At 48.6% G+C, this 23032-nt stretch overlaps 1 protein-coding gene and 1 long non-coding RNA gene across 6 annotated transcripts in view; both read left to right on the plus strand.

Moving 5' to 3' along the window:
• Positions 1-4065: 4065 nt before the first annotated feature.
• ZNF710 (zinc finger protein 710) overlaps positions 4066-23032 on the plus strand; it is a 66264-nt gene continuing 47297 nt past the window's right edge. Inside the window, exons 1-2 of one of the 5 annotated variants that reach the window (XM_060179444.1) lie at positions 4066-4511; positions 5755-5839. Coding sequence is in view for 1 of the 5 variants with exons in the window: in XM_060179440.1 (XP_060035423.1) it covers positions 8168-8304 (137 nt within the window). In the remaining 4 variants the exon portion in view is untranslated. Of the gene's footprint in view, positions 4512-5109; positions 5545-5754; positions 5840-8145; positions 8305-23032 lie in introns of those variants that run through there. The other 4 variants (XM_060179443.1, XM_060179445.1, XM_060179446.1 and 1 more) reach the window with 4 other exon arrangements.
• Positions 16376-19757, plus strand: LOC132534879 (uncharacterized). The gene is made up of 2 exons (XR_009546628.1): positions 16376-18821; positions 18856-19757. It is a non-coding gene; the product is annotated as an uncharacterized LOC132534879 (long non-coding RNA).

A 23032-nucleotide genomic window follows, 5' to 3' on the forward strand; every position in this document is an offset into this window, starting at 1 on the left:
AGCACCTCCATCTGGGAACTGACTGCAGCTTCTGGCTCAGTCACTCCATCGTTTTTAAAAATAGTATTTTAAAATTTACTTTGAATAGAGACATTGAGAGTGAATAGGAAAATAGATAGAGTGATATGATAGCTAGGCAGAGTGATTAATCCGCAGCACTGTTTCACTGCTCATGAAGCTCCCCTCTGCACGTGGGGACCAGGAGATTGAACCCAGGTCCTTGAACTTGGTGACATGTGCACAACCACCACCTGGTCCCTCAATCATTCCAAGGTTACCTTGCGAAGTTTCTCAACTTCTCTGTGCTTCAGCCTCCTGTTCCATAAATGATCCACCAAATCACAGTATGGTACAAGGGAACTGTGTTGGTACACTCACTAGACAGGACCTACAAACAGTTGGTTTAATCAAATCAGTTCACATACAAACTATGGAACATCTTTCATCGGATCGTGGATGTTTCCTGGCAGGGAAAGATACCCATGACTTCTTACTGGGTGAAAGTGGTTTCAATTCAGTAGGTACAGTGTTACACTATTTTTGTTAATTTTGTAAAGTAACATTTACATGTAGTTATTCATTTAATAGCATTTACTTTGTATCATTTTATTATCTTGTGCATTTACATGTCAAGTTTGTGGGTAGAAAATGGCCAAGGATATAAGCTAAAATATAATGTCTCTGCAGGGGTTCTCTTTCAGTTTTGCTTAGCTGATTTCAGATTCTTTCACAATAAAAAAATAATTGGAGTGTAAAATGTTTACAATGCAGCAACCTGAGCACTGCTATCTGCCTGGACTCAGGGGCATTTTGCTGGTGCAGAGTTCACTTACTGGCTGTTTGGAGAATAAGGAGTCTAAGCAAAGAATTAACAAGTTTTCAGAGATTTAATTCAAGCTTTGGAGAAGTCGGCCATCCTCTTCCTCCTCCCCTTTTCTCCCTAGTGTCCTCTGTTACGTCTGCCCTCACACCTGCTCCTGAGGATCCTTCTGGGTTTCCTGAGACCCACTCTCTTTTCCCTTGTTTTTAATTTTTTTTTTTCCAGGCAGAACCCAACTCCACTGATGAGGCCAGGCCATCACAAGCAGCTTGCACATTCCAGTCATGTTCCTAAGAGTGACACCCTGGCCATCTTGATCACACATAGTGGACACGGGCGTCTCTGAAAGAGTGCCTCCTCCGCTGCCAGTTTCTGGCCTGGTGAGTCACACTGGATTCATCTGGAACACAATTTCATTTCCAGGCTGCCAGGGCACCTCCCTGTCACTCCCTGATTTATAGTAACGAATCAAGGGCAGCATGCATGGGTGCTTGTGTGCGAGACGCTGTGCATGCGTGGTCGGGTGGGGCGCTTACAGCTCACATCACCCTGTGAGTGAGTCAGGGTTTTCATCCCATTTTACAGATGAGGAAACTCAGAGGTCAGCTGGTCAGGGAAAGGCCATCGTCCGGGACTTGAATCAGGACACAATCTCTACAGCTCACAGGTCCTCTGACCTGGTTTTAGAAGTGAGGAAAGGGGAGTTCAGCTCCTCTCTGGGATTGTTACTTCCCAGTTCATCAAGTTAGCAGTCCAGACAGGGTAATGCTGGATCCTCTCAACAGCTGCCCCTCTCCCCGTGCTCTGGCTCTCATCCTGTGCCCTGGCGCCTCTCCCCACTTGTGCCCTGGCACCTCCTCCCCCACCTGTGCCCTGGCACCCCCCTCCCCCACCTGTGCCCTGGCACCCCCTCCCCCACCTGTGCCCTGGCACCCCCTCCCCCACATGTGCCCTGGCACCCCCTCCCCCACATGTGCCCTGTCTCCCCTCCCTCTCTGTGCCCTGGTACCTCTCCCCACCTGTGCCCTGGCACCCCCTCCCCCACCTGTGCCCTGTCTCCCCTCCACCACCTGTGCCCTGGCACCCCCTCCCCCACCTGTGCCCTGTCTCCCCTCCCTCTCTGTGTCCTGGTACCTCTCCCCACCTGTGCCCTGGCACCCCTCTGTACCCTGGCATCCATTCCTCTACCTGTGCCCTGGCACCCCTCCCCTCCCACCTCCTCTCGTGTACTCTCCTCAGCATCAAATACTTGTGGCAGTTCCAAGAACCTGTAAGAATGCGCTCTTTTGCCCTGGGGCCTCTGGACAGACTGTTCCTCCCCATACAAGTACCTGGCACAGGCCTACTTATTTAAATGTAACCTCTTCCAGGAAGCCATCCCTGACCACCCTCTTTGATGCTTCCTTGTTTCATCTTGGCATGTCTCTTGCGGCAATGTGGTTGCCTAGGCATCTTCTTAGTTTGGCCCCCAAGTGAGGACGGTGTCTACTGCTGGTTTTTGTTCTGTGGTGCCCAGTATGGAGCTGGTGCAAAGTGGGTTCTGGGTAAGCATGTTGAATGAATGCCTGACTGCCAGAGCTGCCTCCGCTTTGTTTGGAGGCTGCAGCCTGGGTGCACTTCATGGGAGGGGGCAGGTAATGACAGCAGCGTGGTTTCCTGCATATCCTATTAAGAGGGCGTAGTGGGCCAGTGCTCAGGGTCACCAGGGCTCAGTGATCTGACGCTAAAACCACGGTGTCCCCCTTGCTGCAGCAGTCTTAGGCGACAGTTTTTCTCACTCCTGTCAGAAACAAATCAAAATCTGAGTGACTGCAGTCACTGCTCACGACACCAGAGCTGCTTTAGGGTGGGGCAGGGACAGTGGCCTTGGGGCTCCCGTGCCCTAGGGCCAGGCCTCTGGCTAGGGGGAGGGGAGAGGCGTGGCAGCCCTGTTTGGGAGGTGCAATCACCGAGGAGGGACAATGGGGCTCAGCATCTGCTCCTCACTGGGAGAAGGGACCCTCCAGTGAAAAGCCAGGGAGAGCAGGGAAGTGTGGGAGGAATTGATGAGGAGAAGGGGTGGAGCCAAGGAGATGCCGCTGGAGGAAGGGAGAGAAGGGGAAGGAAGAGCAGAGGGAGGGGAGAGAATCCGAGAATCCGGGCTCTGGTTCCTCTCCTGCCCTAGTCCTGCTGAGGCCTCCTCTGGCATTGTTCCTGGGGACACCAGGGGCCTAGGGCCTTCCCTCACTCCTGAGTGCAGCCCAGGCTGAGGGCCGGGCATCCAGCAGGTGCTCCATGCGTACTTGGGAGAATGAGAAATGTGACCAACTTTGCTCTGGGAACTTTTCCCTGCCTGGCCCCCACTTCTCAGCAAAGCAGAGGGCAGAGCAGGTCTTGGGAGCACGCCCAGGCGCCCCATGAATAATTGAGTCTCTGTGGCGGCTCTGCTCAGCTTGGTCTGAGGACTTAGGCCAGGCCGGCAAGTAGCCCCGAGTGGCCGGTGACCTGAGGTTGGAGGTTGGAGGCCTGCGACAGGGAGCCGAGGGTGGCCGAGCAGGACACCCCAGGGCTCTGGAGGGAGGCACAACTAGATAGCTTGCAGACACCCCCCTCCCCCAGAGCGCCTGGGGTCCTGAGATTGGAGGGCCCACCCAGCTGGCTCCTGGCAGCCCCTTCCCCAACCAGGCAGGGCCTTCGCCCCAGCGCCCACGCTCTGGCGCTCCCTGGAGCCTGTAGTCAGTCCCGGGGTTCTGCAAACAGCTGTTGAAAGCCTCTTTTACAGTTCAGTGCTCGGTGGGGATATTTGCTCCAAGCCCATCTGCCTACTTTAAAAATACATAAGTAAAAAAACACCCGGCCTGCCACCTCTGGCCAGAGGGGCTGACCCCCCACCTACCCCCAGCTGCTGTCTTTGGGGGAGGACGCCCCAGGCTTCCTGGGGAGGGGGGTGCCGAGTCCCCAGGCCTCTTTTGTAAAAGCCGACAGGGCTGCCCCCCCCTTCCAGAAGGGGGTTGTGGCGCTCCCCACCCCAGCTTCAGTTAATCTTTGTTCCCCTTTTCTGCTGAGAGGAGAAAAAAAAAGAGAGAGAAAGAAAGAAAAGGAGGAAAAAAGGCGTGACTTGATTTTCAAACGAAACTCCCACAGCAAACAAAATCCTTTTAGAGAAATAAGAAAGGAGGAAGAAGGAAGAAAAGGGGGAAGAGGGGGCAAAGACAGAGAGAGCAAACCCTTCAGGCTTTGCATTTGAGTGGGAGAGTTGAACCGAAAGAAAGAGAAAGAAAGGAAGAAAAAATATCCTCTCTGCGGTGGAAAGAGAAAAGAAAACTTGGGCTGACAAGAGGGGGGTGTTGGGGGGTGTGGAAGGAAGTGAGAAAACAAAAGAGAGATAAAAGGGCTGCTTTTCTGTCTCTCTCTTCCTCTGCGAGCCCGGTTAGGAGGAGCTGTTTTGCATCTCTTCACGTCAGCCCTGCCTCATTCCCTTCTTCCAGGGAGGGAGAGCGCGCAGCGAGCGAGAGCAGAGAGCAGAGGGAGAGAGAGGGAGGAGAGGGAGAGAGAAAGGGAGAGCGGAGGGAGGAAGGGAGGGAGCGCGGAGGGCGGGCGGGCGCGTGGAGGCGGCGGGCGGCGGGGCGCAGCGGCGGGCGGTGGGCAGCAGGACCCCGGCCCGACCGGCCCGCCGAGGCCCCAGCGCGGGAGCGGCGCGGAGCGGAGCGGGGTGAGTGTCCCGGCGGCCCGGCCGGGCCCGGGCCCGGGCCCGGGCCCGGGGGGCGCGCTGGCAGGGGCGCGGGGGGCGCGGGGCTGGGTCGCTGCGGCCGCGGCCGGCCCGCCCCCACCTCTCCCCGGGGACGGCGGCGCGCAGGCCCGCGCCGCGCCGCCAACATGTCGTCCGTCCTTTCGCTTCCACGCTCCCGGCTGCCGGCGAGCCGGAGGGAGCCGGGGACCCGGGCGATGGCGTCCGGGGGCGGGGAGGCGGGGGAGGGGAGAGGGCGCCCGGGCGGCCGCCCGCGGGGGCGCGGGAAGGAGAGATGAAAGGCGAGCGCGGCGGCGGCGGAGGCCGGGCCCGCACGTGGGGTCCCGGGACGCCCCCCGCCCCGGTCTGGACGCCGAGTTTCGCCCCCCGGCCGCGCCACCCCGCCCCGGCGGCCGCCCGCAAACTTTAGCGTCCGGGCGGCCCGGGTGGCCGCGCACCCCGGGGTGGGGGTGGGGGTGGGCCGCGCGCCCGGGTGTCCAGGCGCCCCCAGCCGGGTCGGGTCGGGTCGGGCGTCGGGGCGCCTCCTCCCCGGACCTGTTGAAGGCGCTGGCGGCGGGCGGGGTCCCCACGTCCGGTCCGGAGTCTCGGGACTGCCGGGCCCCCGCCTCGCCGCCCGCCCGCTCTCTGCGTCTCGGCGGTCATTTCCCTAATTGGACGGAGCCGTGGGGTGTGATCGCCGGCGTCAGATCGGGGCCCCCAGGCTTCCGGGGGGCGCGGGCACCCACCTGGGCACCGCCGGAGGGCCCCCGCCTCTCCAGCCCCGCGCCCCCGCCGCTGTGGCCGCGGACTTGCTCACTAGTGCGTGTCGCTCCTTCTCCAACTTGCTTTTTAAGATGACTTTTCTGGTCGCCGCCACTGCCTCCCTGCAGTCTGGAGCTGTAGTTTGGCAAGATTTAAGAGGCCGGCGAGGGGCCTCCGTGGGTTTTAACTAACCCGAAACGGTCGTTAATGGGTCTCCCAGAGCGGCAACCGTTCGACGACGTGCAGCCAATCCTGGGTGCGTTTTCACGGGGACGGGGACGCCGCGGGGCTCGTCCCTGCCCTTCTCAGCCGGCCTCGGGGGGACCTTCCTCTGGCTCACCCTGAGCTCGGGCCGGGCCCTGAATGCACCTTTATCTCAGTGCAGATGGAAACTCCCAAGTGGTGTCCACCTGGAGGACCTGAGGGTTCTGTGGGCGCCTGGGAAAGTCACAAACTTCCCCCACAGGTGTGCCGAGAGGAACTTTGCACCCGTGGGGGTCGTCGACCAGCCAACTTTGAAGCTGCACTTTCGGTCCTACCTTTGTACACGTGTAAGTAAAAACAGTCAAAGTTCTTTTCTGCCCAGGAGAGGGTCAGGGCCTCACCCCAGTGGTGCCCTCACCAGGGGCCTCAGCGACCAGCTGGTCCAGGTGTGTGTTGGGGGCGGGGGAGCAGCCACCCGTAGTGATCCAGATAACCTCGAAAACCTATTGGAGTGTTCTTGGTGAGCCCATCCCCACCCGCCCTGTCTGGGTTTGATTTGTGAGTTCTAGTATGGCTGTCCCTCATTTATTTTAAAGCAAATGCCATTTTCTAGAGCTTGTCCTGGTTTGTCAGATGGCCACGTGTCGCATTGTACCAGGCACCTGCCAGTCTTGGAGTGGGGCTTCTAATTGGTCACCTATAGGCCCAGCCCCAATAGTGCTCCAGTAACCTGCTGACGGCTTTCCTGTCTGAAGGCCTTGGGACCAGAGCTGCTTTCTTTGGGGAGGGGGTGGAGTGGGGCTTAAACCCAGGTATCACTCTTTCCTACATGCCTGGTTGCATGTGTGCCAGAGAGGGAGGGAGGAAGTGAGGGAGAGAGAGAGTGTGTGTGTATGATTGAAAGGGCAGTGTGCTCTCTCCTTAGAGCCCATTCCTGGCCGAATCCCTGTCCTGCGCTCTGTGGCCAGTGGCCATTTGGTCTGTTCTTAGGTCACTCTGTCTTCTCCCAGGAAGACTTATTTTAGACTCTGTTGAGACTAGGAGATAGTCGAGGCCTGGAATAATGTTCAGATTGAAGGAAAGGAGACTAATAGAACCACTAGAGATTTTGCACAACTTCTATTTTAGGTTTCTTTGTGGTCCAGAGTGTTACATAGAAAGCTCAAGTTTGAGGCTAGAACTAAGTAAATAAGAGAGAATCTCCTCTTCAAGCTTCTCACCTAGCTTGTTCACCCCAGATCCTAGGGCAGTTCATTTTGTTCAGTGAAAAAACTTTGAATCTGCAGAGGCTCAGGCTAATGGTGGTCAGTCCCAGCCCTTCCGTGGAGCTGTAAGGGCATGGGGCTTTGAGGCTGTCTGTAAGAATTTGAGGGGTTCCGGCCAGGAAGCTGGCTCACCTGCTTTGTTATATGTGCAACCCAGGATAGAGCTCAGCTCCCCCCAACACTGGGAAAGCTTCAGTGCTGTGGTATCTTTCCTTCCCTCTCTTCTCTTCTGTCTCTCCCTTTTTAAAAATATTTATTTATTTTTGACCAGAGTACTACTCAGCTCTGGCTTATGGTGGTGTGGGAGTTTAAACCAGGGACTGTGAAGCCTCAGGCAGGAGAGTATCTTTGCATAACCATTATGCTATCTCCCTTGTCCTCTTCTTACAGTCAGCCCAGAGCAGTGAAGTTCTGCATTGACAAATAAGTAAATAAAGAAGCTGAGGGGTGGGAAGAGCCCTTGCCCCTGGGAGTAAATGTGCAGTGCAGGCCAAGTCCATTGCTCTGAGCACAAGGCCGCTGCTTCTTTTCCTGATGGGGACCCCTGATCTGGCCCCGTGCGGTGTGAGAGCCTAAGACCATGGTTGTGAGCTCTCCACACGAAAAGTAGTAAACAGGGCACTTGATTCTCTTGGCCTGCTGCACATAACCTTTCTTGACTCAAATGACTCCAAAGTGGAACCAGGCATTTCTGGATGATTTAACACCATCTCAGTGTGCACCAGGGCAACAGTTAGGAACCTAGATTTCCAAGTCACAATCCTGGTTTTTTAAAGATTTTATTTATTAACACAGGTGGAGGTGGAGGGAGAACACCAGAGCATCACTCTGGCACATGGAATGCAGGATCGAACTCAGGACCTCTTCCAAGTTCAGGGCCCTACTCATTGCACTACCTCCAAGTCCCACAACACTCTCCCCCCGACCCCCAACCAGAGCACTGATCAGCTAGGGCTTATGGTAGTGTGGGGGATTGAACCTGGGACTTTAGAGTCTCAGGTTTGAGGGTCTTTGCATAATCATTATGCTATCTATTCCCAACCAACATTTTTTTTTTTTTTTTTTATTGGAGATGTTTTCTTCCTACTTTGTACTTATGTATGATCTACTTGGGGGAGGAGAATAAGGAGGCGAGGAAGGGCCTACGACCTGAACATCAGCGCACTGGGAAACCTGGTGTATGGAACAGGGCCTGACACGGTGGGCCCCACACAAATAAATGCTTGTTGCATCCACGTGGTAGACGCTAAGACAGACTGACCACCCAGAAGGAACCAGTGTGTGATATCCAGGGTCAGGGGAGGGGAGGTGACTCGTGGGAGCTACAAGGTTTTGCGGTGAGTCACTGCTTAAAAACCAGTAAGGCAGGAGACATTGGGCAGGGGTGGAGCCAGAGCCACAGGGTGGAGGATGGATGCATCAAGCAAGAGAGGTCCTGAATTAGAGTGGGTGCAAAAAGAACAAGAGCTTCCCGGAACCTGGACCAGGCCCGTTGCAGTGCTTCATGTGGTCCGCCACCGCCCGGCCTCGTCAGCGCTGCTCAGCAGGTTGGGGAGGGGAAGCTGGAGAGAGGGACGAGGCCATTCCTCCAGGGCCGTAGAGCTGGTGTGTGAATCCTGGCAGAAGAGCTTCAGATTCCCTGCCTAGATTAATGGTGAGGTCAGACATCTCTGTCCACCCCAGGGGCCAGGACCTGGAGAGCTTTGGGCCCCCACACAGCAGAAAATTTTAGGAAAAAAAAAAAAAAGAACAAGATTTATTATTTATTTCTTGAGAGATAAAGACCAGAGCACCTGTTTAGTCACTGGAGAAAAAGTCCTGAGCTGAGCTTCCCATAAGTCTGTACTTGGTAATGCCAGTGGAGGGCTTTTTCTTCTCAAAGTACTTTTTTTTAAAATGCTTTTTTAGATTTTTAAAAATATTTATTTCCTTTTTGTTGCCCTTGTTTTTTTATTGTTGTTTAGCCATTGTTACTTATGTCATCGTTGTTAGATAGGACAGAGAGAAATGGAGAGAGGAGGGGAAGAGAGGGGGAGAGAAAGACAGACACCTGCAGACCTGCTTCACCGCCTGTGAAGCGACTCCCCTGCAGGTGGGGAGCCGGGGGCTCAAATTGGGATCCTTACACCAGTCCTTGCGTTTTGTGCCACCTGCGCTTAACCCGCTGCACTACCGCCTGACTCCCTTTAATTTATTTTTTTGATCTTTATTTATTTATTTATTGGATAGAGACAGCCAGAAATGGAGAGGGAAAGGGGTAACAGAGGGGGAGAGAGACTGAGAGACACCTGCAGCCCTGCTTCATCACTTGTGAAGCTTTCCCCCTGTAGGCGGGGGACCGGGGCTAGAACCTCGGTCCCTGTGCATTGTAGCATGTGCACTCAACCAGGTGCACCACCACCCGGCCCCTCAAAGTACTTTTCTAACTGAAGTTTTGTTCTTAGTTTATTTATTAATTGACGAGAGAACCAGAACATCACTCTGGTACATTCGATGCTAGGGATCAAACTCAGGACCTCACACTGGACAGTCTGCTGCCTATCCACTGTGCCACCACCTCCCTGGCCACTCAAGCCGAAGTGTTGGTTGACTTGTACTTGATGCGGTGGGAAATGTAAAAGCTAGAAATGTCACTGTTGGCTGTGAGGCCTCTGAAAGGCATTTTCCTTGTGTGTCAAGCTTTCTTCCTGCCCTAAGTCTGGGCTCCTCCAGACCACAGCTACACTTTTATGACAGTCTGCCTGTCATCCTTGAGTCTCCCTGGGAGACAGACATTAAACTAATAATTATACAAATACTTTTTAATTACAGTTGTTAGAAATGCTTCAAAGGAAAAGGTACAGAGGCCATGGGAGCTGACAATCCGGGAGGACAGGACAGGGAGGCTTTCCTAAAAGAAGGGCAGCCCGAAAGCCCTGGACAGGGTGCTTCAGCCAGGGTGGGAGAGGGCAGCAGCAGCACTGTTCAGCTCTAGTGCGTTCATGCTGGGGAATGACCTGGGGCATCATGCCTGCAAGTCCTGTGCTCTGCTGCTGAGCGGTGAGTGCCCCCCAACCCCACCCAGTGACCTTGATGTAAACTCTTTGCTGCTGTCTGTGGTCTGCACACAGGGTGGGGCAGCAGCTGCGACCTTACCTGCAGCTTGTTAGAGATGCAGAGTCGGGCGGTGGCGCAGCAGTTTAAGCACACATGGTGCAAAGCTCAAGGACCGGCTTAAGGATCCCGGTTTGAGCCCCCGGCTCCCCACCTGCAGGGGAGTCACTTCACAGGCGGTGAAGCAGGTCTGCAGGTGTCTGTCTTTCTCTCCCCCTCTCTGTCTTCCCCTCCTCTCTCCGTTTCTTCTGTCCTATCCAACAACAACATCAATGATAACTACAATAATAACCACAACAATGTTAAACAAGGGCAACAAAAGGGAAAATAAATAGAATATAAAAAACTAAATAAGAAAAAAGAAATGCAGACTCTCTGGCCCCTTGGCAGACCTGCTGAATATGCACTGGAGCCAGACTGGTGTGTGCGGGAGAGTGTGAGAAGTGCTGATGGATCTTACAGAACAGGGAGATCCTTGGCTTTGCTGAGAATGAATGGTGGCCTCAGCAGGTCATTGCTCTGGGTGAGAAGGGAATTGGAATCCCAAGGACTCCTTCTGGCTTCTCAGATCTTTGTAATTTGTGCTGTCTCCAGATTGATGGCGGGCTCTGACCAGGCCTCGCCCAAGTCTGTGTGCATGCGTCTGGCACCCACAAGCACTAGCCGGCACTCCAGACCACCAGAGCTTTGAGAAAGACCAAGTCTAGGGAGCTTTGTGGCTCAGAGAGTGTAGAACCCAGGGAGGGTTTGGTTTGAGCAAAAGAAACAAGGCCTTTGGGGGAAGAAAGGTGTAACATTTCTACCAAAAGTGGGACGTAAACTAAGAGGAGGGAGAAACCTGTTCAATAGTTGCTTCCGCACTACAAGTGCAGCCCCTGAGCCTGGGGGTCTCGGCCTTGTCATCTGAGGTGGGCTTTCTATGCACCTGCCACTGTGGGTGTTTTCCTGTGATAGCAGCTTTTGCTAACTCAGCCTAATGTTCTCCAGAACTGGAGGCAAAAGCCTTTCTTACTAATCCCATAGCTGTTTTTTTTAAGCCACATTTTCTGTGCTGTGCGGTGTGTGTGTGTGTGTGTGTGTGTGTGTGTGTGTGTTTGTGTTTGCTAAGCTCCAGCTTATATTGGTGCTGAGGATTGAACCTGCGACCTTTGATTCCTCAGGTATGAAAGGTTTTTTGTTTTTGCTTAACTGCTGTGTTATCTCCCCAATTCTGCTGGGCACTAGTCTGAGCACTTGTGTGTGGCCAGTCATTTAGGACCCCACACCTAAACATCAGAGTCGGTCCTGGCACCCAGGCACCTGGCCCCAGAGACCTGCTCCCTTAACTCCCCAGAAGGCAGCATTGAGGACTAGCTGGCTGATGGGATGGGAATTGATGATAACAGAGACGCCCATGTTCAGGTTCAGCACCTCTCAGTCCTTCAGAAATCGACAGGATTTTCCCCAGGAAACTTTAGGACAGTGACAGTCTTCCGAGAGCCTCCTCACTGTAGGTGAAGTCACCTCCGTTTGCAAAGTGAGGAGTTAGAAAACAAGGTTGTACCTCTCATGGGCTCTTTCCCCACCCCATTGCCTGAAAGTACAGAGGTCTTCTGTCTTCTCTTTGTTTAGTTTCTGCCTTATTCGAATGTTTTTTAAATCAGGATGCACTGTCTTTATAGTCTGTGTGTCTGCAAATGGAGCAAAAGGGCAGTTAGAAATGAGTGACCTCTGTGGAGGTTTTGGTTTATTTTCCCACAACCATCATAAAGGAGTTTCTGATATTTAGTTTGTGTTCTCTGTTGTGTGTATAGGTTGGGCTCACTGGCTGAACTGAGAATAAGGGATCACATTGTGGGCCCTACCGTCTGTCTCCTTCCCTCCCAACCCTTCAGTGTGGAGTCAACAGGAGTCAAAATGAACCGTGCCTGGAAGCAGTAATGTCTACCCCCAGATTTTGTAGGAAGCCAGAAGTCGGCTCTATGCAGCTAGTCTTCCGAGTCCTGCCCTGACTACCACCCTAGGACTGAGCATCTCCACACCCAGCTACAGACACACCTCTCCTTCACCCCACTCTTCACCCTGGGACTCCATGAGGAAGGAGGAAGAACAGTCTTTTCTTTCCCTATTTCACTCTTCTTCCCACCCCTACTCCCCGGTAACTGTACTTCACCCTGACTGCCTCCTAACCCACTATGTGGCCCATTTGTGACCTCTCCTTAGCTGTCTTAACCATAGTGGTCGCTGTCATGGGGAGTCTTGCCCCCACTGGTTTTACCTCCTTGACCTCAGTCCTCACCCATCTCGCTGTTCCTGCCTTTCCTGCCACTCTCTTTGCCATGACCCGATGTTGATGCTGTTTAACTGTACAATTCAGGCCATTTCTATTTGTTAAGATTTGGGGCATTTCTTTCTACTGCCTTAATTTGTGTTTTCTGTTCCTTCTTTTTCTGATTCTTTGTCTAGTCTTTATTTATTTATTTATTTATTGAGAGACCAACCACCTCTGTGGCATATGACATGCTGGGAAAATTTGATGCCTTACCATGTACATGCAAGTCCTCCACTCTGTTGAATCACTTCCCCAGCTACTCAGATTTTTTTTGTTTGTCTGTTTGTTTTTACCAGAGCACTGCTCAGCTCTGGCTTATTATGGTTGGGAGATTGAACCTGGGACTTTGAAGTCTCAGGCATGGGTCTCTTTGCAGAACCATTATGCTATCTCCCCCCAATTCAGTTTTTAATTTTTAAAAAATATTTATTTGTTTATTATTGGATGGAGATATTGGGAAATTGTGAGGGGAGTAGGGAGAGAGACAGAGACACCTGCAGCACTGTTTCACTACTCGTGAAGCTTCCCCTCTGCAGGTGGGGACCAGGGGCTTGAACCTGGGTCCTTGCACACTGTAGTGTATGTGCCTAACCTGGTGTGCCACCACCTGGCCCCCCCAATTCAGTTTTTAATTTTTTTTAGACATTTATTTATTTATTCTCTTTTGTTGCCCTTGTTTTATTATTGTAGTTATTGTTGTTATTGATGTTGTCATTGTTGGATAGGACAGAGAAATGGAGAGAGGAGGGGAAGACAGAGAGGGGGAGAGAAAGACAGACACCTGCAGACCTGCTTCACCGCCTGTGAAGCAACTCCCCTGCAGGTGGGGAGCTGGGGGCTCGAACCGGCTTGTCCTTGTGCTTCACGCCACCTGTGCTTAACCCACTGCACTACCGCCCAACTCCCCTAATTCATTTTTTTTTTTTTTTTTAACCAGAGCACTGATCAGCTCTGGTTTATGGTGGTACGGGGATTGAACCTGGGACTTTGGAGCCTTGGGCATGAGGGTCTGTTTGCATAACCATTATGCTATCTACCCTATTCAGTTTTTTAAAAAGACAGTTTTTTTTCTCCTTTTCCTCACTACATTTTTTCTCTTTACAGCATTGGAGTTCAGACTCAGGTCACATAAGGTTTAAATGTTGGTGTCTGTATCTTTTCTCAAACAATGCAAGGATGTTGGGATGTTTTCTATAACTCTCCACTGACCCTGCTCACATTCAGGGTCATACAGTGGGTCTACTCTGCCCTATTTCTTCCTTTAGTCCTGTCCTTCTCTCTCTCTCTCTCTCTCTCTGGGGCCATTAATGGTTTACAGTTGACAGTCAAATGCAGTAGTTGGTACTTGGGTAACATTTCTCAGTTTCCACATCACACTCCAGGACCTGAACATTCCCACACTACCCCTGCCTCAGAGTCCATTACTTTGGTGCACTACACCACTTTAATCCTGTTTTTAATGTTTTGTGCAGTTAGTCTTTGCTTTGGTTTTCCGTGTACTTGCCATTTTGTTTGCATTTTCCATCTTAGGCAGTTGCTGCTGCCACTGCCTCCTCCTCATCCTCCTCCTCTTTCAAAAGGTTTATTTATTTATTTATTTATTTACCAAGAGCACTGCTCAGCTGTGGCTTATGGTAGTGCAGGGATTAAACCAGGGGCTTTGGAGCCTCAAGCATAACCATTATGCTGTCTACCCTCTGCCCTAAAAGGTTTATTTTTATTTATTTATTTATTTATTTATTTATTTATTTTTCAGAATTAATTTATTTATGAGAAAGATAGGAGGAGAGAGAGTAAGAACCAGACATCAGTCTGGTACATGTGCTGCTGGGGATTGAACTTGGGACCTCATGTTTGAGAGCCCAGTGCTTTATCCACTGCTTCACCTCTCAGACCACCTAAAAGATTTTATAAGCATGAGAGGGAGAGAGGAAGAAACAGTATCACTTTGGCACATTCAGTGCCAGTAATCAAACTCAGTGCCTTATGCTTGATGATCCAATGCTATATACACTGCCCCACTTCCCAAGTCACATATCTCAGGCCTTCTTACTGGGATCAGAGCAACATATGGCACAAGGTCTTTTAACCACACACTTTCAGTTTCTGTTTGGCTGAAATTCCATTTCATCCTTACTTTTAAAAGTTTGTTTTACTGTGTATAAGACATTAATTTGACAGTTATTTTCTCACAGGATTTAAAGTTACCCACAGTTTGACTTTTAATGTTGGTTTTGAGAAGTTGATAGACCCCTTATTGTTCTTAAGTAATTTCTTCTCTCTAGTCATTGTGGATGTGTGTTATGTAGTTCACTATGTCTCTAGTATCTTTTAATCCATTGATCCATTGCAGTTAGTATTTTTTATGTTTCTCCTTTAGTTTTTAATATGATTGATTGTATGTTTATATCTCTTTTATTAATTTTCAAACATATGATATTTAAGTTTTTCTTTTCTCCTTCTCCTTCTCGTGTAGGGAATTGAATCTGGGGCCTTAGAGCCTCAGGCTGCTATAGAATCTGTTTGCATAACCATTATGCTATCTCCCCCACCCAAGAAATAATTTATGACCTTGGAGCTAGTGAGATGGATAAAGTGTTAGGCTCACAAGCACAGGTGTCAGCTGTGATCCCCAGTATCACATGTGCCAGAGTGATGTTCTGGTTCTATCTCTCTCTTCTCCCTTTTCTGTTAATAATAAATAAATAAATAAATATATTTTTCAAATAATCTGTTACCCCATACTTGTATTTAAATACCCTTTTTATTTCTGTTAGTCATATTAAACTGGTTTATATTCTGTATCCAGTGGCTCTTAGATCTGAAGTATTTGCAGATCTAGTTCTCTTCTTTGGTGTTTTTGCTGATTCCCATTTGTGAGAGCTTGTTACATGTGTCATGATTTTTTATTCTGAGTTTATGTTTGTTAAAATAATGCCTTGAGAATGCTTTGAAATATAGGAGAGCATATTCCTTCAAGAAAAGTGTATGCCACTTTCTTCTATTCACCCAGAATCCCTATAGATTGATTTAATTTACTGAAAATTGTTAACTTGCAGTTTTGAGGACAAGAGTCCAAACCCACACGATGACCTGCCAATAACCACAAATTCTCAGAGTGACTTTTTTTTTTAATTAAAAAAAATACATTTATTTATTCTCTTTTGTTGCCCTTGTTTTATTGTAGTTATTATTGTTGTTGTTATTGATGTCATTGTTGTTGGATAGGACAGAGAGAAATGGAGAGAGGAGGGGAGACAGAGAGGGGGAGAGAAAGACAGACACCTGCAGACCTGCTTCACCGCCTGTGAAGCGACTCCCCTGCAGGTGGGGAGCCGGGGGCTCAAACTGGGATCCTTACACCGGTCCTTGCACTTTGCGCCATGTGTGCTTAACCTGCTGCCTGACTCCCTTTTTATTTTTTAACTCCATTCACAGCTAACACCAGGCCAGATTAGTTCCTTCCTGCCTGTACACCATTACACACCCCATTTGGTACCATTGTTCCATAATTGGCAAATGCCTTCCCTCCAAGTTTAGCCAAAATCCTAGTTATTTCGACCAAATTAAAACTTGTGTATCTTCTGAGCTTTCCCCTGCCAGGTCTGGCAAAATAAACCATTCCTACCATGTTCACCGGCTACTGTCACCTCACCTCTCAGTCTGTGGGGGGAGTGTGTTCAGATGCCACACTGGACTCTGAGCTGCATCAGATATTATTTCTGGAATTTTAGTGCCTGACTTATTATGGGGTAGAGTAGTTGCTTAATAGATAATCAATTGACTAAACAATTTATAGCAAAGTCAATGCTTGTCTACTTGAGTACTGATTAAAAAAGGGGGGGGGCTGGGCAGTGGCACAGCAATTTAAGCACACATGTCACAAAGCTCAAGGATCCTGCTTGGAGCCCCCAGCTCCCCACCTGCAGGAGGGGTCGCTTTCTCTCCCTCTCTCTGTCCTCCCATCCTCTCTCTCAATTTCTCTTTGTCCTGTCCAACAATAACAACCACAACAAGGGCAACAAAATGGGAAAAATGGCCTCCAGGAGCAGTGAATTCGTAGTGCTTGCACCGAGCCCCAGTGATAACCCTGGAGGCAAAAAATAAAAAAGTTATTAGCAGTAACTTCCCCTGGTTTTGGACACGTCCAGTTCACCTTTTTGGATGCCTTTTTTTTTTTTTTTTTTTTTGCCTCCAAGGTTATTGCTGGAGCTCGGTGCCCCGGAGGCCATTTTTCATTTTTTTTTTTTTTAAATTGAATAGGACAGAGAGAAATTGAGAGGACGGGGAGGTGGAGCGTGAGGGAGAATGACACCTGCAGACCTGCTTCATCACTTGTGATGAAGTATCTCCTCTGTGGTTGGGGAGCCAGACCCTCCAACCGGAATCCTTGCGTGGGTCCTTGCGCTTCGTACGATGGTGTGCTTAACCCAGTGCGCCACTGCCCAGCCCCTGGATCTCCGTGTTCTTAGCTATAAAATGAAAGGATGTTTTGAGATCTCTACATGCTCTAAGATACTAAGACCCAACATAACCTGTACAACTGACAGTCATCAGAACATGGGTCCACACAGAACAGAAGAGTCATGGAGAGAGAAAAGCATGATTCTGAAACAGCTGAACCTGATCTTGTGACCTGGGAGGGTTTGGTGACTGTCTAAAAAGATGGACACATGATAAAACTAAGTTGGGTTAAAGAAGGTAAATACAAATAGTGAACTATAAAAAAGTGGAAATAATTAAATATGGCTTAAAAACCACGATCCACAGGAAAAAAGTTAGCGTATTTAAGTCTACACAAAGAATTATTACGTGACAAAATCACACTAGCAGAAAAGATTCTTCTAGTTCCCATATATAGAGAGCTAGTTTCCTTAATATCTAGAGTCCCTACAGATCAATAAGAAAAAGATCATCTTGGCCTGGGAGATGGTTTAGTGGAAATAGTTTGGATTCTCAAGCATGAGGTCCTGAGTCCTGAGTTTGATCCCAGGCAGCATATTTGCCAGTCTTACTCTGTTTTTCTCTTCCTTTCTTTCTCTCTTTCTCATTAATAAACAAATTTTCAGGAAAAAGCTGTCAATCCGGTTTACTTGATGGACTAAGAAAATAGACATTGTGCAGAAAAGGAAATAGGATTGTTCTTAGCCATATAAAAATATTGCCCACAAGAAGTAAGAACAGTGCATTTTAACTCTACAGAAGTAGAAACACTTTCCAAGTGTAAGATGGCACAGCCTGTAGAGAGAGCACTTAGACAATACTGATTAAAAGCGCAATACTTATAAAATGAGGCGTTTTTCCCCCAAGATGGTTCATTAAATTATTGCTTGTAAAAGGGAGAAAAAAAAAAAAAAGGAAACCACTTTAATATCCATCAGTATAGAACTGGTAAATACATTATCATATACCTACCTATACCATGTAATTCTGAATTGTTAAAAAAGGGGGGGCATGGAATGGTCTAGAAGATATTAGTGAGAAATTGGGAACAATAGTGCCTAACTTTTCTGCACCCCTGTGAGAACTCCTAGGAGACCAGTGGTCTCCACAGCAGAGGCTCACTTTGCTCTACACTGAATTTTCTGCCAGGTGCATCTTCTATTTAAAAAAAAAACACTTTCAAAACATGAGGTTAGGTTGCAAAGGAGAGAGTAGCAGGTAGGGCAGCAAGAAGGATCTCACCTTTGTTCTGCACTTTCACACAGGCTTTGGGCTGCCCCTTCCTCAGGCTCATGTAAGCATCAGTGCCATTTTTATAGATCAAGAAATTAAAGTGCAGAAGTCTGAGATGACTTGCCCAAGCTTACAGAGAGAGCTTTGGAACTGGACAGTGAAGTCATTTTTCAGTCCAAAACCGTTGGGAGTCTTTGCAGATTAGCATTTTGTTTTCCTTCCTTTTTTTAACCGACAACTTTCTGGTTGAGGACTTCATCTGTACAGCCTGTCCCACTCTCCCATGGGAGCCAGTGTCCCATCCCACCTCTACCGAGCTCACTGGTCCCGAGGGGACAAAGCTTAGGTCATAGGTGGCAGAACTAGCCCTAGGGCCAATCAGTCACATCAGATACACCGAGGAGTGCCAGGGATGGGCTGTACAGGCCTGCCTTTGAAGTTCAGCTTTTATCAGAGTGTCTTAACCTTGACATTATTTCAAGGGAGCTTTTAGTACTGTCTGTGAACTGGCCTCAGGTAGGTGTTGGCTGCTATCAGGGGCCCAGGGAGCTATGCCTGATTCTCACTGTGTTTCCTGGGGAGGGCAAAAGGCACTTGTTACTTGGAAGATTCTAGAATAATAACTTTCTGCTTCTGTTCGTCTGTCCAGAGGTACAGTTGGATGGCATCTCCTTAATTAAAGGGAGGAAATGGTGCTTTTTGTTTATTTATTTAGTCTCATGGAAACACCTGTGCTGTTTTCAAACTGCTTCCTTGTTGATAGAGAGACACTGCTGGGGAACAAAGCTAAAGGTGTTGCTGTCTGTGAGATGAGACTGTAATTTATAGGATGCAACTTCCTCTGGGGGAAGAATGTGATGTCTTTTAGAGACACGGGATTACCCAGCACTACCTGGCCAGTGTGTCAAGGCACATTTATTTTCTGAGTTGGACTCACCATTTCCTAAGAAAGAGGGCCCTTTGGGGCTAAGCAGTGCCAGGGAGGTTGGAAGTCTTGGGGCTAAGCAGTGCCAGGGAGGTTGGAAGTCTTTCGGACCCATGGTATGACCAACACCTATCTTTACAGGCTTTAGAGGATGAGTCCAAAGTCCGCCCAGTCCTTTTTGCTTGTCTGGCTGGCAGAAGTGCTGTGCCCATGTGAAGTGTATACGCTGCTGAGTGACCAGGAGGCGCCTGATAAACACATTCCAGGCGGATGGAGCTTGATATCTAAGATATTTAGACTTAAAAGCATTTGATCTCAAAGAGGCCGGCTCCTGGAGGAATCTAGACATCTCCTGTTGCTCCTCAGATAGTCCTGCTGCCTGAATAATTCAGTCCACACCTGTGGGGTTTTCCTTCCTTGGACTCCAAGCCATCTCTTTACTCAAAGGCTGGCTTCTGTAAACGCGCTACATTCTGAGAACTCTACCGCTCTCTCCAGTGTCCCTCCATTATCTTGTGTTCTAGTGTATTATCTGGAAAAACTTCTGTATACTGTCAACTTCAGTTATTAAGTCTGTTAGGATTTTTGTTTTTGTTTTCCCTCCAAATTCTTCCTTGGGGGCTTTTATATCTTGACTATAAAAATTCATTCCTTCTCAGCAACTCAGGTCCTTCCCCGCCACCCTTTGAAGTTGGTGCTGGGGGATTTTGGAAGATTTTATTTCCTCTTCACTGGAAACCACCTCTGAGACCTTGAAATTAGTTTTAGGTGGTTTTAGATGGTTCAGTCCAGCGTTTTGTTTGTTTTTCCCCAAATCCAGTTCAGATTTGAATGTCCAAGGGCTGAATAGTCTCCTGGATCTTGGGTCTCTTCGCTTTTTGGAAAATAGCTTTTATTGATTATTTTTTTTCCCTCATAGCAAAGAGGTTTATGATTGTTGCAGAAAATTTAAGAGCTACAAAAAATAAGAAAATAAAAACCAGGTGAAATATTAATATTTCAGTATATTGTTTTCCCTCCCAGTGTATTCTTTATTGTATTTGCTGCTGGACTTTGTACTTGTGCTATTATTCCACCACTCCCAGTGGACTTTTTTTACTTTATTTTTTTCTCTTTTTCCTAGAGAGAGTGTGAGAGACACCATAATACCACTTCACCACTGTGAAGCCTCCCTTTTGTGTGGTGCTCTTATATGGTGGAGAAACATGAGAAAGTGTGTGTGCTCTGCTGTGCGAACTATCTCCTGACCCTCTCTGTTCTTCAGTGTCTAATATTTCAATCATTATATTTAGTACGAGAGACCAGAGCACCATTCTGGCATATGTGGTGCAAGAAATCCAACTAGGATGGTGGGGGAGGGGTGTCAGGCAGTAGTGCGCCCAGTTAAGCGCACATAGTAAGTACAAAGCGCAAGGACTGGCTCAGGGATCCCTGTTCCAGCCCCTGGCTCCCCACCTGTAGGGCGTTGCTTCACAAGCAGTGAAGCAAGTCTTCAAGGATCTTCCTCTCCTCCTCTCTGTCTTCCCATCTCTCTTGATTTCTCTCTGTCCTAGCCAACAATGGAAAAAAGATGGCCATCACGAGCAGTGGATTCATAGTGCAGGCACCAACTCTCAGCCATAACCCTGAAAGCAAAAAAAAAAAAAAAAAGGGCGGGGGGGGGGGGAGACAGCATAATGGTTATGCAAACAGACTCTCCTGCCTGAGGCTCCTAAGTTCCAGGTTCAATCCCCCCCACCACCACCACCATAAGCCTGAGCTGAGCAGTGCTCTGGTGTTTCTTTCTCTCTCTGCATCTCTCTCAAAAATAAAATTAATTTAAAAAAAATAAAAAACAAAAAAAAAAACCCAAACCTGGGGCTTCAGGAAGCAAAGCATATTCTACCAACTGAACTACTTATAGCCTTGAACATATATATATATATATATATATATATATATATATATATATATATATATAATTTTATTTATTTTATTAATGAGAAAGAAAGGAGGAGAGAGAGAAAGAACCAGACATCACTCTGGTACATGTGCTGCCGGGGATTGAACTCAGGACCTCATGCTTGAGAGTCTAGTTCCTTAACCACTGCTCCACCTCCCGGACCACAGAACATATATTTTTTAAATTTATACCATGAAGGTATACTGCACGTGCCATCATGCTATTTTCTTTCTTTTTTGTGTGAGCATTTGTTTTGTTTTGCTTTTACTAGCCAGTGTGTTATTAAAGTTAACATTTGGTTAGACATGCTCTGAGTCAGTCACTGTAGAGAGTGCAGTGCTCATTTGAGCAGATGAACTATACAATATCTGAGCGCACCCTTTAAAAATTTTTAAATTTTATTTTATTATTTGATAGAGACAGAAATTGAGAGTGAAGGAAAATCCAGAGAGGAGGGGAAGACAGAGAGGGGAGAGAAAGACACCTGCATACATCTACTTGCGACCCCCTAGGGAGCCGGGGGGACTCAAACCGGGATCCTCTCGCGGGTCCTCGCTCTTTGTGCAATGTGCGCTTAAGTGCTACGCTACCGTGGGGTCCCTGGAGTCCCCCTGAAAGCACTCTTAACCATAGCCTCGCAAGTGCTCCCAGCGGCCATGTTGTCACTCCCCCTCCCCCCAATTTTTCCTAGATAGGACAGAGGGAATTGGAGAGAGAGAGGACAGGGAGACAGACAGAGGGAGAGAAAAATCCATACCTGCAGACCTGCTTCACTACTCCTGATGTGGACCCCCTGCAGGTGAGGAACAGTTGCTCGAATTCCAGGTCCTTAGGCTTGGTAATATTTGCGCTTAGCCAGGTGCATCACCGCCCAGTTCCCTCCTCTTTTCCTTGGTTATAAAGAACAAAAGGAGGGCCGGGCGGTGGCGCAGCGGGTTAAGCACACATAGTGCAAAGCTCAAAGACCGGCATCAGAATCCTGGTTCAAGGCCCCCGGCTCCCCACCTGCAGGGGAGTCGCTTCACAGGCGGTGAAGCAGGTCTGCAGCTGTCTATCGTTCGCACCCCCTCTCTGTCTTCCCCTTCTCTCTCGATTTCTCTCTGTCCTATGCAACAGCAACGACAGCAATAACAACAATGATAAACAACAAGGGCAACAAAAGGGAAAATAAATAACATTAAAAAAAAACTTTATTATAGGATTTTTTTGCCCATAGCCTGGATTATTTCCTTGGGATTCGTTTCTAAAGGAGATTCATTGGACCAAGGACATGTTTGTTTGTTTTGTTTTTGTTTTGCCTCCAGGGATATTGCTGGAGCTCTAGGAATCCACTGCTCCTGGAGACCATTTTTTCCATTGTTGTTGTTGTTGGATAGGACAGAGAAAAATTGAGAGAGGAGGGGAAAACAGAGAGGAGAAAAGAAAGATAGACACCTGCAGACCTGCTTCACCACTTTTGAAGTGACCCTCCAGCAGGTGGGGAGCTGGGGGCTTGAACTGGGATTTAAAACTTAAAAAAAAATTCTACCACAGCAGTGCTCAGCTGTGATTTATGGTTAACCCTCAGGCATGGCATGAGAGTGTCTGTGTGTGTGTTTGTGTGTGTGTGTGTGTGTGTGTGTGTGTGTGTATGAACCTGCAGTGTTTTCAACTTCATAGATCTTTTCCAAATACACAGTCCAGCTACAAACTCAAAACACTTTTTACTACAGGTACAGTTTACAGGTCAGCATGCTAGCATATGCAGCTTGACACCTTACCAGAGTGGGGGGGTGGAGAACCTTTTTTCTTCCAAGGACCATTTGGGTATTTAAATTCTCAAGCCATACAAAATTATCAACTTAAAAATTAGCACTTGATATTTCTATGAAAAAAAAAACCAACTGGATTTATTGACTTGTGAGTGCTGCCTGCAGTTGCCATGACAGGGCCAGCCTGTGGGGACCCGCGTCCCCACCCTGCCTTGACCCTGCTTGTGAGCAGTCAGCTACAGCATGCAGTGACTTCTATTCCATTGCCATTGGTTTGAACACTTAGACTTGGAAAGTTATATCTTTTTTTTTTTTTTTTTTTGCGGTATTTTGTTCTGTTGTGAGGGTATGAGTGTAGGTGGGGATTATAATGAAGAAGAGTCAGTTCATTATAATAAGGACAGATTAGGAATTAAATAGTAACTAAAATGTCATTTGCCATTTCCTTACAAAAATGCATTGGGGTGGCCTGGGAGATGGCATGGTGGATAAAGTGTTATACTCTCAAGCATGAGGCTCTGAGTTTGATCCCCAGCACCACATGTGCTGGCTCTGATTTTCTCTTCTCTCTCTCTCT

This window comes from Erinaceus europaeus, chromosome 20 (genome assembly GCF_950295315.1).
Source record: "Erinaceus europaeus chromosome 20, mEriEur2.1, whole genome shotgun sequence".
Classification (NCBI taxonomy): domain Eukaryota; kingdom Metazoa; phylum Chordata; class Mammalia; order Eulipotyphla; family Erinaceidae; genus Erinaceus; species Erinaceus europaeus.